The following is a 15,712-nucleotide window of genomic DNA, read 5'->3' on the forward strand; positions in this document are numbered from 1 at the left end:
GTGGATTCCTAGTGATGCCTGAAGCTTGGAAACTGGTATCAGGCTGATTTTATCCTAGCAAATAGACTACCATTCATATCGACACCAGTATCGTAAAGTAGCGGAGCGGAGTAAGTGAACTATCCCTGGCTGGTAAAGCAGCTGCAAAACAAATCGCCTATTTCGTTCAGCGTCTACCCAAATCTCACTCATCCAAATCGCGAAAGCACCTACACTCCCGATCAACAAAAGGAAGCGGCAGGACTCTCTCCCTGTTAAGCTTCTTCCGCAGAGCCCTTATCCACAGATTCCCATACTGCTGTTCCAAATTATCCCAAATCGGCTGGATGACCGCTTCCAGCCTGTCCATCTGCATTTTACCCCGCTGGACAACATACCAGCGAATAGAAGATAGCATGCGATACCAGTCATCATCACAATGGCTATTATAGCCCTCATCTCGACAGCGTAAGAGGATGAGAGCGTGAATGGCCATAGTGAGGGTCGGGATCTTGATTTTGTATCTGTCCAGTTCGTAGGGGTCTCTATATGCTCTTTCATTGAGCTCGACGTAGAGCATTGACCTCTCGTCGTGCAGTGGCTCGATCTGCAGAGGGAGGCGTTCGTCCCTGGTTGACATGTAGTATTTATCGTGTCGGGACGGTTCATTCAGTGTGGGTTCCGGAAATGAGAAAAGGGTTTCTGCGTGCCCGTATAGTTTTAGGTAGTATGTATGCGCGGGAACAATCCAGTAGCTGGCGATATGGAAGTGTCTTGCTGGTGTCATGCCGTCTTCGGGACATTGGAAGCGCGAGCAAGCTTCGATGTGGTTCTCGGAACAGGTTGTGAATCCTGCTGCTTGGAGGGTTTGATATGCAGCGTCGAGCAGTCGGTTTGGGATGATGAAGGATATGTCGTGGGGCTGGAGCTTGTTAGTTGGTGGTAGTGGTGGCGGTGGTTCACACTGATAGGGAATGGATATCTTACCTCTTGCGTAAAGGCACCATAGGCAGAAAGCATGTACTCGTTCCAGAGCACATTAGGGATCTTTGCATGATCCAGAAGACGCGCGATGATGGCGCATAGTTCTCGGCCGTAACAGCGCATTCTTGTGGTTAGGCTGAGTGCCCGTTGTTACATTTTCTGGGGTATGAAAGGGGCTCCTCTGCTGCTGATATCTCTTAGGGAAAGTCGAGGTTTTTATGATTCACTACATTGAAATCTGTCCAGGACACAATGGAGGTTGTTTCCGGGATAAGACTATCATTGAGATCCATTTGAGGGCCCTTGGGCTTTGATTCGTGCTACTGCTTCTCTCCTTTCATGGAGTATTAGGCACATTGTGCGACAGACAAAGCCATTGATACTGCAAATGCCTACGGTGGCATTATTATTGGGTACTCGAGCGAACCTTTCTCGGACATAATCTTCTTTTCTATGTGCATCTTCCGGGTCGTTATACTAGCTCCAGAGGACTTAGCAGGGAATGGCTTTCTGATAGCTTATCAGAGAATAAGACTCGGAAACTCTTCTCAAAAGTGGAGGGCTTTCTCGTTCTGTTGGCCCAAGTTCGTAAAGTCATCATCATCACTCCTGTCTACTCATATCTCAAGAAGTCATTGAGTGATTTGAAGAATACAATGCTTCCATCAGCACTACTCAACTGTGGGCTGGATCAGTGCGATGGACATTAATTTGCATTGGATGCGCCTTAGTTATTTGTTTTGGGGTAGGGAGGGGATCGAAGATATAACGAGTATATTTCATTTGATAAGTTCGCGCCTCGGCTTCTTCCATAAACAAATATCTTGGCAGATGGCTAAGGGACCGATGCTACCAAGGGAATTACCATTGGCTCACAGTCCATGGCATCAGCTGGGTGTTCGGGACATACATGGTATGCTTGGGTCATTTCATAGCACAGGGTTCAAGAAAGCATCCTCTTTTTCGGTACCTTCCAGGCATGCTCCTGGAAATTCCTGGTTCTGCCTAGCTGAAGACAAGTTGACAGAAACATTGTCAAACATCTTCGCTGATGTCGACTTTGGGTTCTATATCTCACGTCGAAAGGCGGCTTGGCAGGAACGCGAGCCGTCCGTCACGTGTAGATCTTCGATCGGGCGCGGCCTAGCGATCCGCGCGACGCTTTCCTGGCAGATTGACCTCTGACCTTAAGGATACATTGAATAGCAACTTTTCGACCCTATACGCTTATAGTGTGCGTTCATTCTTTGTCGGGTCTACATAATTCCCACTACAACTCTTATATACTGCCAACGGCGCATGTACATCCCCCGAAAGCCGGAACATTCCTCTGAAGTCATATCCATTCGCCATGTACGGCGAACACGGAAACAAGCTTGTATGTGCTCCTCTTCCAGACCATGCTCAATGAATAACTCGTCCTAACGGAGCCCACAAATAGGTGCAACATGCCAAGCGCACTCAAGCTCTCACCCATCTCCCTCCCTACCAAACCGAACTGGTCCGTTCCGTAGCCCGCGAAGTACGCGACCTCGACCGTGATGTCGCACACCTCCTCGGTCCATTCGAAGGCAGTTTCAACCCGTCACAAGAACCAGCCGTCGCCTGTGCCCTTCTAGTGGATCATCTCTGCATGCGCCGCAACAAACGATGTCTTCTTGCCTACCACCGCGTCCGCGCCGAGAAGCTCGAGGAGCTATGTTGGAATGGCGTCGATTTGCTCGAACAGCAGCTACCGACTGCAGACGAAGGGGCTGCAGGTGCATCAGGCCAGGGGAGCGGGGGTTATGCAGCGATGGGCACTGCGAGTGGGAACCACAGTTCGTTGAGTCCGGAAGAAGAAGAATACTTCCGGCAATATAGCGATCTCCTGGCGGCGTATAAGGGACAATGGACGGATATTGACCTTACGGGAAGCCTGGAGCCCCCGAAGGATCTCTTCATAGACGTGAGGGTCTTGAAGGATGCGGGGGAGATTCAGACCGAGTATGGGTATGTGAGGCATTTGATTCTACTTTTTTCCCCTCGCGCGTATTGTTGATCGGCGGGTCGGAATGCTGACATTGCATATAGGGTGATCAATTTGACGAAAAACAGCCAACTCTACGTGCGGCAAGGGGATGTGGAACGGTTAATCGCGCAGGGGTTTTTGGAGCGTCTGAGTTGATGGGGGATGATGAGTTTCAGATTATGCAATTTATGTCTTATGATACCCAATGAATGATGCCTCAAGAACGGAGTATAGTACAGGACGGTCTAGCTAGGATATGCTGTGTAGCGTTGTTTTTGTTTTGAATAATCCCAATTATTTTCGGATTTGTGTCCAAGAATCGGACCGTCACCGCATACGTGTGCGCCATTAGCACAAGCTATTATCAGCGTGATTACGTAGAGTAATTTATATATCATGAAATAGGTCTATCTAGACTTTCTAGCCTCGCAGTAGCTGCAGCACCGTTGACGGCAGCGGCGGTGCTTACCTAATTGTGTTTGCATCCGAGGGGAGCATCGGGGCCTATCATCGGCCTCGTGCATCCAAGCTCCTTTACTCTCTTGCAGCAAAGTTGTGCCACTAGCGACAAACTTCCCCTCTCAGAAGTATCGACTCGCCGACTAACCCAGAGCCCAATTCGTGTCAGTCCGCTAGCGACTGCTTCTGAGCCTCTAAGGTCCTTCGGTTGACATCGGGCCCGTCAGAATGGTGGACCGGCGACAGTAGTGTCTTGTCGGTGATAAGGCTTTTTTAGTCACCTCCGCCCGCGAGCTCTGATAACGATCCTGGGAGCCATGTCTGGGCCTCATTGAGTCCCTTCCGGACCCTTCTGGCCTCCATCTTCGGGTGTCTGCATTTCTCCTTCCTTCTGACATCTGACTTTTATCTTCCTCCCCTCACCCAGTTCCCCAATCGCAGAGCAATGCCAACAGCTGCTGTGCCGATTAAATTCTTGCGTCATCTGCTATCATCTACCCCCCTCCTGACGCCTTTTTTGTCGCCAAACGATCACAAGCTTCACAGCCTGCGGGCTTAACTTTCCCCCTCCCCGGTGGTGATCAGGGAATATCCAGTGGCAGACTGTGTGAGGCGAACGCTCATCACAGTCTTCCTTCCGTTTGCGGTCAACGATGGGTGTCTTCCGCTCCCGAGACAGCAGCGACTTTCGCATTACCGGGGTATCCCCTCATCGCTCTCCCTTGGAGGACGATTTAGACTCGAACACAACAGAGATCCCGGTAGAACATGCCAATCATGGTAGCCCGCCCCGGTCCTCCGGCCTAGATTCACTGGTATCTGGCGGTACCAGCTTCCGAACCCCAAGTCGGTCTTTTTTCCACCGGTCATTCCATACTCCAGCAGGTACGCAGCTACAGAGACCTCCCAGACTTTCGTTTCGTGGGGAGAGTTCGTCATCACTTCATGTATCTAGATCTGACCTTCACATTTTAGACACGGCGCACTATTCAACACATGGCCTCAGGGAGCAGACAGCCGAACTGGCTTCCTTTGCATTGTCGCATGAATCGAATACCCTTCCCCCTTCCTTGGATATCTTCCACTCCTCCCAAAGTCCGAACCGCCCATCTTCTCCGTCTATCAGTTTCGCAGCGCAAGGAAGGCCGAATTTAGAACCCGGTCCTTCCTCCGTCCCCACCACCGGTTCGTCGGTCCTGACACAGCTAATGCGCAAACCCGACGCCCCCGAAGCTGATCGAGACAACCCGGACAGAGCCTCCGACTGGGATGATTTCAGTGAGAGTGCAGTTTCCGAGGATCATACCTTAGGAGTTGCAGCGGGGGGTGCGCCTGCTACTGAGCAGACCTCCTTGTTGCCTAAAACAATACAAGCAGGACCTTTTCAGAACTATGGAGGGACTGGTGACGTCGAAAGTCAAGGAATATCGGGAAATACTAAAACAGACGCATTTCCTGGAGCTGTTCACAAGCTTAGGATGTGTTTCTGTACGCTATCCAATCCGAAGTCGTGGGACGGACAGACTGTATGGCGAGATGGGATTGTCTATCCGCTCAGCTTTTTGCCGTCGGTATTCCTTGGCCTTCTGCTCAACATCCTTGACGCTCTTTCATACGGCATGATTCTTTTCCCGCTGAGCGAGCCGGTCTTTGCTGATCTGGGCTCGGACGGTATCTCAATGTTCTACGTCAGTACCATCATTTCACAGTTGGTCTTCTCTTGTGGAGGCTCCATTTTCAAAGGAGGAATTGGGAGTGAGATGATCGAGGTTGTCCCGTTCTTTCACCAAATGGCCTTCACCATTCTCAATCGGGTTGGTCAAGACAACCCGCAAGCTGTGTTGGCCACGACTATTCTCTCCTTCTCGGTCAGCTCGGTTCTTACAGGCTTGGTGTTCTTCTTAATGGGAACCTGTAAGCTCGGTGCTCTGATTGGCTTCTTCCCACGTCACATCTTGATTGGATGCATCGGTGGTGTAGGATTCTTCCTATTGCTCACGGGTGTTGAAGTGTCTGCTCGATTACCAGGCCCCTTCGATTTCACCTTGGGAACATTTGAAAAGCTAATGCAGCTAGACACGATATTTCTGTGGACGACCCCATTGTTGCTTGCTGTTGGCCTTCTTGTTTTGAAGCGTTTCTTGCGTTCCAATTTCTTGGTTGGTGGATATTTCATCGGTGTGGCAATTGTATTCTATATTGTAAAATTCAGTGCCAGAATACCTATGGATTCATTGCGCGGCAAAGGGTGGGTGTTTGATGCTCCATCTTCGTCAAATCCGTGGTACCACTTTTATACTCTTTATGGTGAGTGATCACTATGTCTTCGCGAGTGTGCGTCATACTAACTGCTCTAGACTTCTCTGCTGTTGATTGGTCTGCATTTCTTGACACGATACCTGCCATGTTTGCACTCACATTCTTCGGAGTACTTCACGTACCTATCAATGTTCCAGCGTTAGGAATCTCTACCGGCGAAGATAATCTCAATGTCGACCGTGAACTCATTGCTCACGGTGTCACCAATGCCTTGTCTGGCTTTGCTGGAAGTATTCAGGTGAGTGTGTTCTAACTTCCAGCGAGTCAAATGCTGACTTATATCAGAACTACCTTGTATATACAAACAGTCTTTTGTTCATTGACAGCGGCGGCAACTCTCGTGTGGCAGGAGTCATGCTTGCAGCTGCTACTGCAGGGATCATGGTTGTCGGTCCCGTTATCGTCGGATTCATTCCAGTAATGGTTGTAGGAGCGCTCATATTCCTGTTGGGCATCGAACTGATGCAGGAGGCTTTGGTTGATACATGGGGCAAATTGCATCGACACGAATATCTGACGGTAGGCTTTCTCCTGATGGTTCTGACGAGCCTTTCGGCTAACTCTGCAGGTTGTGATTATCGTTGCGACTATGGGTGCTTGGGACTTCGTGGTGGGTATCTTTGTGGGGATCATCCTCGCATGTCTAAGCTTTGTCGTCCAAACTTCACGCAAATCCGCCATCCGCGCCACCTTCTCTGGCAGATTCACCAGCTCAACGGTCAGGCGCCCGCCCATTCAGCAAAGCTTCCTGAAGGAAGCAGGACAACAGTCACTCATCATCAAGCTTGGTGGATATCTGTTCTTTGGGACCATCGTGAGTGTGGAAAACACCATGAGGGGACTTATTGAGGAGGAAGCATTCAACAAACGCCCTATCAGATTTCTAATTCTGGACTTCTCCCGTGTTTATGGCATCGACTTCTCCGCAGCAGAAGCATTCACTCGCATCAATCGTATTCTGAGAAAACGGAATGTGCAGATGACAATCTCTGGTCTCGATGTAGGAGGAGACGTCGGGAGAAGCTTACAGAATGTGGGGCTATTCGAGCCCGTAAATGATGTTGAGATCTTTGAAGATCTAAACTCGGCGCTCGAGTTCTGTGAGAATGACTACCTGAAGGTCTTCTATAGCCACAGGGAAGCCTTGTTAAACGGCAAGAATAAGTCGTCGGCCTTCCTCGAAGTTCCTACGCCTCAGGGTCAGTCTCATCTTGGCGATGCGGTGGTGAGTTCACCTCGTCAGCAATACTTGCAGCAAGCCGCTAGAACGACTCTCCATGAGAACGAAATGGCGGTTGTCCAACCAGCTGCATGGTCCGCAATGCGTCAACCCCTGCCGCTCCTTCTTCAGACATTCCAAGGCTTGACGTCTCGCAACGAAGATTTTTGGTTCAAGGCTTGCACGTATTTCGTCCGCGAGAGCTACGCAGCTGGCACCGTGCTGTATCATGAAGGTGACGTCCCGAAAGGCTTCTATCTACTCGAGTCGGGGATGTTACGTGCAGAGTATGAGCTGCCTCAGGGACGGTACTTCGAGATCATCGTAGCCGGACGGCCATGTGGCGAGCTACCATTCTTCAGCGAAACGCGGCGGACCGCCACAGTCAAGGCCGAACAGGACTGCGTGAGCTGGTGCTTGACTGCGGAGAAATGGCAGACTATGCGCGAGCGTGAGCCAGAGATTGCGCGAGAGCTGCTAACCGTTAGCCTCAAGCTGACGACGGAGCGAATGGATAGTATTACTTCGTAAGTGACGCCAACTTTGTTTCAAAAGATCAGTACTGACTTTCCCAGATATGTTCTCACGACGGCAGCTTGATCCAATCATGCCGTCCTGTAATTTGGAAACCCACACATAATCTGTATCGCATCTTGGAGTGGACATCTGTTGCATATGTAATGACCTAATGTGGAATGCATTTGAATATTATTCTTGATTACATATTCAATGAGGGTGTAGTATACAACAGCCACTAGAAGGGTAGGCGCTCACGCAACCATCCAGATCCATGAGAGGATCCGTCAGCAGCCGACAACCACCGCGCATGACCTCCGACGAGGAATGAACCGAACCACTAGCAAAATCGAACCATACCCATTGTCCTCGGGTCCGACAACACCAACCACTAGCCTGTAAGCACCCTCAAGTGGCACGGAGTACATGGAAAGCATCCCGCCCACCAATAGAAAAAGTAGTTGTATTTGCATACAATGATCGATCGAACAACGGCGTGACAAGCACGAGTCGATCAGTCCGTCAGTCAGGCGACCCTGCCTTTCCAGCCCCTCCACTCACTCACACCCACAGCTGAAAATAAACCCTCATCACAAACCAACCACTGCACTCGTAGCTTGGCAGATACTTGTTACTGTCGAATGATCATCGGCAGCGACTTCCGACATCTCTCTTACTACTAAATAGTATAACTTCCAGCCACGGAAATCACCCGGCGATTGGAATAGGTGGGGCTGAAGTGAGGGGGTGAGGTCACGTTATACATTTCGCTGCTTATCTATCTACCTTAATGAACTGCTAGTTAGCAGGTACAGTTTATAATAATATAGTCTGTGAGTCATGTGGCTTGCTCGGGCTGGATATCCGTACTCAACTTCTAAGTAGAACCAACAATTATTGGCAACCATGATCAGTACGTAATTAATTGATCGGATAGGTGAGTGAGTCTATATTCTGCATCTACTAATTAATAAATAAATACTAAGATCTACTGTATATGAAGGAAGTTCATTCTGATGCAACAATAAAAGCACAGTAAAATAAGTTGGGGGGGTAAGTATGTGTGTATGACAAATCCATGTCATGTCGCGTGGACGTGGCGCAATATTCGTCATTACTATCTTCAATTAAGGAATATGCGGAGTATATCGGAAGATGTGTGTACATATAAATGTATGTATGTAGTAGATAGATGCGGTAAGTAGTTAAGCACCGCGGTTAGTTCATTTGTCAGAGAGAGTAGATAGTTAGCTAGTTATCTATTTTTGTGATTGTTTAGGTATTTTTTTTTGGAATGATTCGGGTAATGGGGCGTGATAATCTACTCCATGAGTCTACTACTACTACTAATAGTAGCGAGATGCAAGATGGCGCAATCAATAACATGATATTTATTCTGCGGATATCCATCCATCTGGGGGGCGGAAGTTGGGTTGGACTTATGTAAGATTCCGGTTTTTTTTTATGGAGATGGGGATTATTACAGTGATGATCTTGATATAACATTTAAGATTACAGTGTAGTAGGTATTATAGTATAGTAGGTGACAAGCTTCGGATATCAGCAGCAGATGCGCGCAGCATTGCGATATCCTCTTTTTCCATCATTCATACCGGTGGAATCTTCCTCCACCACACTCAAGAGTCAAGACTACTACTACTAACCCTGACTGTCGACGGGGAGAGAGAGAGGGGAAGAGAAGAAAAAAAGCAAAGAGGACAGAATCGGCCATCATTGCAACACGGGCCAAGCCTGATCATCAGATCGACGGTGGTCTGATTGGTTCACAGCGGTCCGGGATAAGCAAGTCGTTGGTGCCGTTCAGGTTGATTGTCGCAACGGCGAAAAAGGGGGTGGTGGTGGTGCTACTACTTTTTACTTGGCTAGTGGATCTTAGCTAAACCCACTTCTTCTTTACACTTGCCGCCGCAGATACCTACTGTAAGTATCTACTCTGCAAAGTGCAAAGCAGCTTGTTGGTTGGTCGGTTGTTCGGTCGGGTCGGGTTTGAATTAAGTACCCTGCAGCTCTGCCTTGGGTTGATTGGAGTTGCTGTACGTGCAGAGGAGATTAATACGTACTTACTGAGTTGGCTGGTGGAAATTGTGAAGCAGCTAAATACAGTAACTACTGTAGGTACATGGTTAGTTGGTTGGTAGTGCTATGATGGAATAAGTAACTACTAGGTAAGTACTAATAAGTATGGGGCGGGGGGCCCCGAGTCACGGGCGGCTCTAATGTTGAATGAATTTCCTATTTCGGGTATGATATGATAGGCGAGTGACAATCATGATTTGATGGCGGGAGTTGTCTAGGGAAAGCATGCGTGACGATCTTTTGTTCTGCTTCTTTTCCTTCTGCTGCTGATGGTGACGGTGTTTTGACATATGATGCTCATTCGGTAACGTAAAGTTAGTCTGTAACATGTTGGTTCCGTGGTTAGCTGTGCGTGTGTGCTGTGGTTTAGGGATAGTACGTAGTTTGGTGTGGTTATGGATAGGTGGTGCCGCATAGACTGGTTTGCGCCCAGATCAAAATAGTTTCATCGTAAGGAGAAGAAGCTTGGTCAAGGAGAGTGCTTGATTCTTGAGGTGGAACTAGGGCGTTTTATTCTAGGGCTGGCTTGACTCCTAGTAGCAGTTATGTAGGAGGTGGTTCTTGTTTGTTCCTTCTGGTCAGACCTTCTAGGGAGTTGAGAGTTGAAGTGACTTGAGACAGGGGATGATGATAGCGTTGGTACATGTGGGTCGCTCGTCCGCCCGCCATGGCGCTATCCAGTCACCCTACCCTTACTAACGTAAGTTCAAGTGCGAAAGTACGAGCGACAGTGAACTGATGGACCTTGTTGGGCAGGGGTGGAATTTTCGATCTTTTTTCTTTTTTTTTTTTTTTTTTTTTTTTTTTTTTTTTTTTTTTTTTTTTTCTTTTCTTTTTCGCGCTAGTCAATACTTTTATAAAATTTTTCCTTGGAAACAGGAAAAGAAACTCAAAAAGTTCAAAGGTCCTTGTGAGACTGTGAGATAGAATGCGACGATAGGATCGCAAAGCCACAGAGACTTGAGGGAGATCCTATCAAAGGTTGCCGAACTTGAAGACGCCATTGATCAGGGTAATGTCACGCGAGTTCCATCTACTACTACTTACTGGCCGCAGAATCCTCACGGATAAGGCAAGGCAGTAGACTGAAATGGAGGGTGTCCTTGGCCCCTGGTTGGCCCCCGAATTCACAACAATGTTCGGGCTGTCACGAGGGGGTTTGCCTGTCGCATGGATGGGGATGGCCATGATTGCCGCTGGGATTGGTATTTCCCCCTCCTTCTCCTCCATACCTGACGAAAAAACAGGTTCGCCGCCATCGGAGCAGGAGGATGAAGAAGAAGAAGACGATGTTATTGATGACGACGATAATAATAATTATCGATTTTCCCTCCAAGAACAGATCCTGCACATCGTTAACCAAAACGACGACTGGTCGGTAACCGAGCGTCTAATAAATTGCAACCTACGGGCAGAATACCTCAACTAGACTAAAACACGGAATCCTAGCAGTAGCCCGGCGCTTAACACCTGACTAGCTCACTAACATGCCATAGTCGGAACTAATCGAAGACTACGGAGAAGCCTTGAGAGAGATCTTGGTGGATCAAGTTGGGCAGGGAATGTCCTGCTTCCAGGCTTGTATATGTGAAACATACAATCTTTGCGTTGAATTTGATACACCACCCATAGGCCACTTGTTTTACTTCCCTACCTAGATATAATCTACACCAGGGTATGAAAGGTTAAAAGGAGAGGAATAAGGAGAGCAGAGAAGATGCCACTTGTCTGAATATTGGAACAGCCAACTGACTCAACCATGGTTGTGTAACGGCCCAGCTACAAGCTAAACCCACCAGGATGATCTGAATAGGAGACCATGGATCAGGACCGAATGGGTGGCTTGGGTCCCACAAACACGGTGAGCAGGTGATACGGGTAAACATAGATTCTTCAGAAGTGGTCTAATGAAGTTCTTTCGAGTCCAAAACATGATAATAAATTTGATAAAAATAAAAAGAAAATATTCCTACGCTTGATTTTTCTTTTTGTCTATCCATCTGATCTTTCAGATAAGTTTCGTTTCAGCTGTCTGGATGGGAGTTCCCCGATGATAAGGTAATCATGTCAGCAGCGGGTTAAGGCCAACTGCTCGCGAGCAGTTAATCTGCACGACGGGTAGCCAGCTAAGAATGGAGGGGAGCTGGCGACCTGTCATCAAAAAAGGTAGTTCTAGCTTCTCGCAGGAGTTGTCTGTCTTGGGGAACGATTCACCATGGTTTCAACCGCCCTTTGACCTCATAGGGGGAGGGGGACGGGGAGGCCAAGGGTTAAGGATTTATTACCTATTATTGGGCCGATGCGAGTAGTAGGAAAGCTCTCGCACCGGCGCAAGAGCCATCGTCCAGAAAATTTTTCGTCCAGTGAATTACCTCCCGACGGCCTGATTTATAGTTTGGACCCAATAACCGGCCCTTTTCTCCATCGATGGACACCTTTTCACTCTCGAACGGGGTTCTCATTCTGACGGAGTTACTCCGGGCTACCTTGCCATGTAGTTGACCACTCCGGAGTAGAACTTCCAGTAAGGTACGAGCGTCGATCTGCAGACTACTTACATATATAATTCAAGCACATAAGGTGTAGATACCCAGTGAAAGATTTGGATTGACGGTCCCCATATACAGTAGTGAAGGGGGATGATAGTAACGTGTCTGTGTGTGGGTTGTAAATTTTTTAATTTAATTTTATTTTTATATTTTCCTTGGAAAGATGGTCTGATGATGATGGGTCAATCGAAGTAAGTAATCGGGGGGGGTCAACCCCTGATTGTTAGGTAAAAGGGCAAGGAAAAAATCAAAATCAAATAGAATAGAATAAAAATAAAAGAAAAAAACGGAAGAAAAAAAAAATAGCCAAAGACTCACACACCACACACCACAGTGACCACACACCCAAGTGAATAGACACTATACCCATGATAGTTTAGCCCTGGAGCGGCCATCCCAGTATCAGGCCCACCCTCTTTCAGTCTAGGCTCTAGTGCCGCCCTGCAGCTCCCTGCCTGTTTGGGACGATGCGCCAATGACCAGGCCTCGTCGCCCACACCCTTTCATTTTCGCCCTCGCCCTCGCCCTCCTTTCGGCCCCTGCTCCTGCTCTCCCTCCCCTCTTTTTCTTGTCGCTTCCTTCCTCTTCTTCTTCTGCTTCTTTCTTTCTCTTCTTCTCCTCTTCTCCTCTTCTTTTCCCTCTCCATATTCATTCTAATCGTGACTGTCCGTCCCGGGTTCATTTCTTTTCCCACCCACCTTTTCCCCTTCATTGTGATACCCGAGCTCTTGTAGCTTTGCGCAAAGAGAGCTTTTGTTTCCTTCTGTTGAGATACCCCTTAAAGAGATACCCTGCTCGACGCGCGCCTTTAATTTCGAAGCTTCGCCAGCTTCCCTAGCTCTTATTTAATCCCATCCCTACTGATTATAATTACTCGTCTAATCACCACCCGACACCATGTCCGACGTTCAGAAGCCCGTCGAGGAGACTCCTGCGGCTGTCCCCGCCGTTGCTCCTGCTGCTGAAGCGCCTGCTGCCACCGAGGCCCCGGCCACCGAGACCCCCGCCGCTGAGGAGCCCAAGGAGACTCCCGCTGAGACCACTGAGGCTGCTGCCCCCGCCGCCGCGGAGGAGTCCAAGACCGAGGAGACTCCCGCCGAACAGCCCAAGGAGGAGCCCAAGCAGGAGGAGGTGACCCCCGCTTCTGAGGGTGTCCTGGGTTACAAGGCCCCCGGTCTCGTCAAGTAAGGCGCCACTTTGTTGCGACAGGTTTACGATATGCAGTGACTAATGGAGTGTGACACAAAACAGGGGCCTTCGTTTCGCCAAGCGTTTCTTCTACTTCAGCGACGACGCTGTTGAGTCTAAGCAGCTGTCTGCCTTCCACCAGAACGAGAAGGCCGCCGTCGCCAACCCCATCGCCGCCTGGGCCAGCCAGACCGGCAAGGGTCTTCTGTTCTTCACCAAGCGCGCTGAGGACAAGGCCTCTCCCGCCGGCATCTTCAACCTGGTCAGTAAACATGATAGACAACAGGATAAACTTTGCGCCAGTTGCTAACTCGCTTGCCAGGCTGATGTTTCCGACATTGCCAAGGAAGGCTCCACCGAGCTGCACTTCAAGGTCAACGGCCAGAAGCACACCTTCCAGGCCTCCAGCACCTCCGAGCGTGACAGCTGGGTTGCCGCCCTCGAGGCCAAGGCTGAGAAAGAGGCTGTGACCTCCAGCGAGGGTTACAAGGCCGAGCTCGAGAAGCTGAGTAAGTCACATTCGTAGTTGCACAGCGTATGAAGTTAGGCAGCTAACCCCCAATAGGCAAGCCTGCTGTTGCCGAGCCCGCTAAGAAGGCTGAGCCTAAGGAGGAGGCTGCCCCCGCCGAGGACAAGAAGGAGGAGAAGGCTGCCTCCAAGAGCCGCTCTCAGTCTCGCAAGAGGGCCAGCATCTTCGGAACTCTTCTTGGAAAGAAGGAGGAGGCCAAGGAGGAGGCTGCCCCTGCTGAGGACAAGGAGGACAAGGCCGAGGAGGCTAAGCCTGCTGAGGCTGCTACTGAGGCCCCTGCTCCTGCTGCTGAGGCTTCGGTTGCCGCTGAGACCACTGAGGGTATGTTACCGCATAATGATGCCTTAAGTACACAAAATACTAACGCCAACATAGCTGCTCCTGCTGAAGCCAGTGACAAGAAGGAAGAAAAGGAGGAGAAGAAGGAGGAGAAGGAAGAGAAGAAGGCGGAAACCCCTGCCCCCAAGTCCAAGCGTGCTTCTCTTTTCGGCAACTTCTTCCAGAAGGTCACCAGCCCCTCCCACGAGAAGTCGGAGAAGGAGGCCACTGCTCCTGCCGAGACCGCTGTTGCTAGCACTGCTCCTCAGCTGGACAACCCCGTTGAGGAGGCCGCTGTGAAGCCCATCGAGCCCGAGAGCGTGACTGCTCCCGCTGAGGCTGAGGCTGCCAAGGACGCCGCTCCCGCTTCTCCCGCCGCTGAGACCCCCAAGGACAAGCGTCGCACCTCTTTCTTCGGCAACTTCGGCAAGAAGAAGGGTGACTCCGACAACGAGGGTGCCGATGGCGAGCCCAAGCCCAAGGCCAACAAGCTTGGTGGCATCTTCCGCAAGCCCAGCAAGGCCGTGAAGTCCGAGCCCAAGGAGACCAAGGAGGCCACCGAGGCTGAGGCTGCTCCCAAGGAGGCTACCGTCGAGGAGTCTCCTGCCGAGGAGAGCGCTAAGCCCGCTGAGGCTGCTCCCGCTGAGGAGTCCAAGCCCGTCGACGTCGCCACCTCTACTCCTGTTCAGGCTGCTGCATGAAGTGCTTCCCGCAAGGAAATCGAGTATGAGAAATGGTGGGACCAGCGGTATTCGTATCCTAATCCTTCAACTCTTCGATGATCAGTCGTTCTGGAAAATGAAAAGCCCGGAAAAGAAAAAAATACATCCAATGATTGTTACTGTTTGTGTCTAATTGATGTTCCCACTGCCACCATTTTGGTATGCCTCCCTGTGCAAGGCGAGGTCTGCCAAGATGAGTGTCAATGATACCCTCTGCTGCTTTGGCGGTCATTTCCGAGCCCGGATGTCTATTGCGTGTCCGGTGCTGCGTTTCATTCCTTTATGATATGCGTTCCGCAAGGATACCCAACTGGCCTTGTGTGTTCATGTTGTGCGCCGTCCAAACTAGATTGATACCACTTGTTGCTGTTTATTGCTTGCTCTTTGATGTTCTCATGTTGCTGTTTGATGCTTTTGTCTTGATACCCTACTGGGAGGAAGGGTGCTTTTTGTCAGCTGGACGGGTACTTCCCTCCACTCAGATTGGCCCGAACCGTCGACTACCATGGCTACATGGTGACAGCGTGCTGATAGCGCCATGTATACATGGCACAGCATCATGAGGTAATACTTAATAGAATCCACGTATTGTTAGTACCATATCCACTATACTCTATTTCAATGCCTAGTAGTAGTGTATCCGAGGTGTTAGACTTGGGTGATTGTCGTACTTTGTTTAGGGCCACAGGTGTAACGTGCTGGCGGTCCACTTGGTGTACGGGGTGGGGACTCTTGAATGTAAGCTTATCATAGAAGGTGAGCATGGACGTTGAGCTGGCGGCTGCAGTATCTAGCCGCTGATAAGAGCATAAACTGACCTAT

At 49.7% G+C, this 15,712-nt stretch overlaps 5 protein-coding genes across 5 annotated transcripts; 4 read left to right on the top strand and 1 right to left on the bottom strand.

The window, feature by feature from the left end:
- Positions 1–184: 184 nt before the first annotated feature.
- BO88DRAFT_448022 (uncharacterized protein) lies at positions 185–1,086 on the bottom strand (the record flags this gene model as incomplete). The annotated part of the gene is made up of 2 exons (XM_025710413.1): positions 185–901; positions 967–1,086. 2 exons carry the CDS (start codon positions 1,084–1,086, stop codon positions 185–187), a joined length of 837 nt encoding a protein of 278 aa, XP_025567980.1.
- Positions 1,087–2,160: 1,074 nt separating this feature from the next.
- BO88DRAFT_377155 (DNA replication protein PSF1) lies at positions 2,161–3,130 on the top strand (the record flags this gene model as incomplete). The annotated part of the gene is made up of 3 exons (XM_025704391.1): positions 2,161–2,341; positions 2,405–2,955; positions 3,037–3,130. Exons 1-3 carry the CDS (start codon positions 2,315–2,317, stop codon positions 3,128–3,130), a joined length of 672 nt encoding a protein of 223 aa, XP_025567981.1. The 5' UTR covers positions 2,161–2,314.
- Positions 3,131–4,086: 956 nt separating this feature from the next.
- BO88DRAFT_483291 (sulfate transporter family protein) lies at positions 4,087–7,571 on the top strand (the record flags this gene model as incomplete). The annotated part of the gene is made up of 6 exons (XM_025712212.1): positions 4,087–4,318; positions 4,409–5,740; positions 5,791–5,990; positions 6,038–6,271; positions 6,321–7,498; positions 7,547–7,571. The coding sequence occupies 6 exons, from the start codon at positions 4,087–4,089 to the stop codon at positions 7,569–7,571; spliced, it is 3,201 nt and encodes a 1,066-aa protein (XP_025567982.1).
- A 5,367-nt stretch (positions 7,572–12,938) lies between these two features.
- Positions 12,939–14,981, top strand: BO88DRAFT_4838 (uncharacterized protein). Its single transcript, XM_025712244.1, has 5 exons — positions 12,939–13,317; positions 13,385–13,583; positions 13,644–13,830; positions 13,887–13,969; positions 14,285–14,981. Exons 1-5 carry the CDS (start codon positions 13,031–13,033, stop codon positions 14,867–14,869), a joined length of 1,341 nt encoding a protein of 446 aa, XP_025567983.1. The 5' UTR covers positions 12,939–13,030; the 3' UTR covers positions 14,870–14,981.
- Positions 14,883–15,589, top strand: BO88DRAFT_4835 (uncharacterized protein). Its single transcript, XM_025712229.1, has one exon. It carries the CDS (start codon positions 15,094–15,096, stop codon positions 15,451–15,453), a length of 360 nt encoding a protein of 119 aa, XP_025567984.1. The 5' UTR covers positions 14,883–15,093; the 3' UTR covers positions 15,454–15,589.
- The last annotated feature ends 123 nt before the right edge of the window (positions 15,590–15,712 follow it).

Source organism: Aspergillus vadensis (genome assembly GCF_003184925.1).
Source record: "Aspergillus vadensis CBS 113365 unplaced genomic scaffold BO88scaffold_1, whole genome shotgun sequence".
NCBI lineage: Eukaryota > Fungi > Ascomycota > Eurotiomycetes > Eurotiales > Aspergillaceae > Aspergillus > Aspergillus vadensis.

Coding starts and splice junctions, on each gene's coding strand:
- BO88DRAFT_4838 (XM_025712244.1), top strand. CDS start 13,031: ATGTCCGACGTTCAGAAGCCCGTCGAGGAGACTCCTGCGGCTGTCCCC. Junction 13,318..13,384: donor AAGGCCCCCGGTCTCGTCAA/GTAAGGCGCCAC, acceptor GACACAAAACAG/GGGCCTTCGTTTCGCCAAGC. Junction 13,831..13,886: donor GGCCGAGCTCGAGAAGCTGA/GTAAGTCACATT, acceptor AACCCCCAATAG/GCAAGCCTGCTGTTGCCGAG.
- BO88DRAFT_4835 (XM_025712229.1), top strand. CDS start 15,094: ATGATACCCTCTGCTGCTTTGGCGGTCATTTCCGAGCCCGGATGTCTA.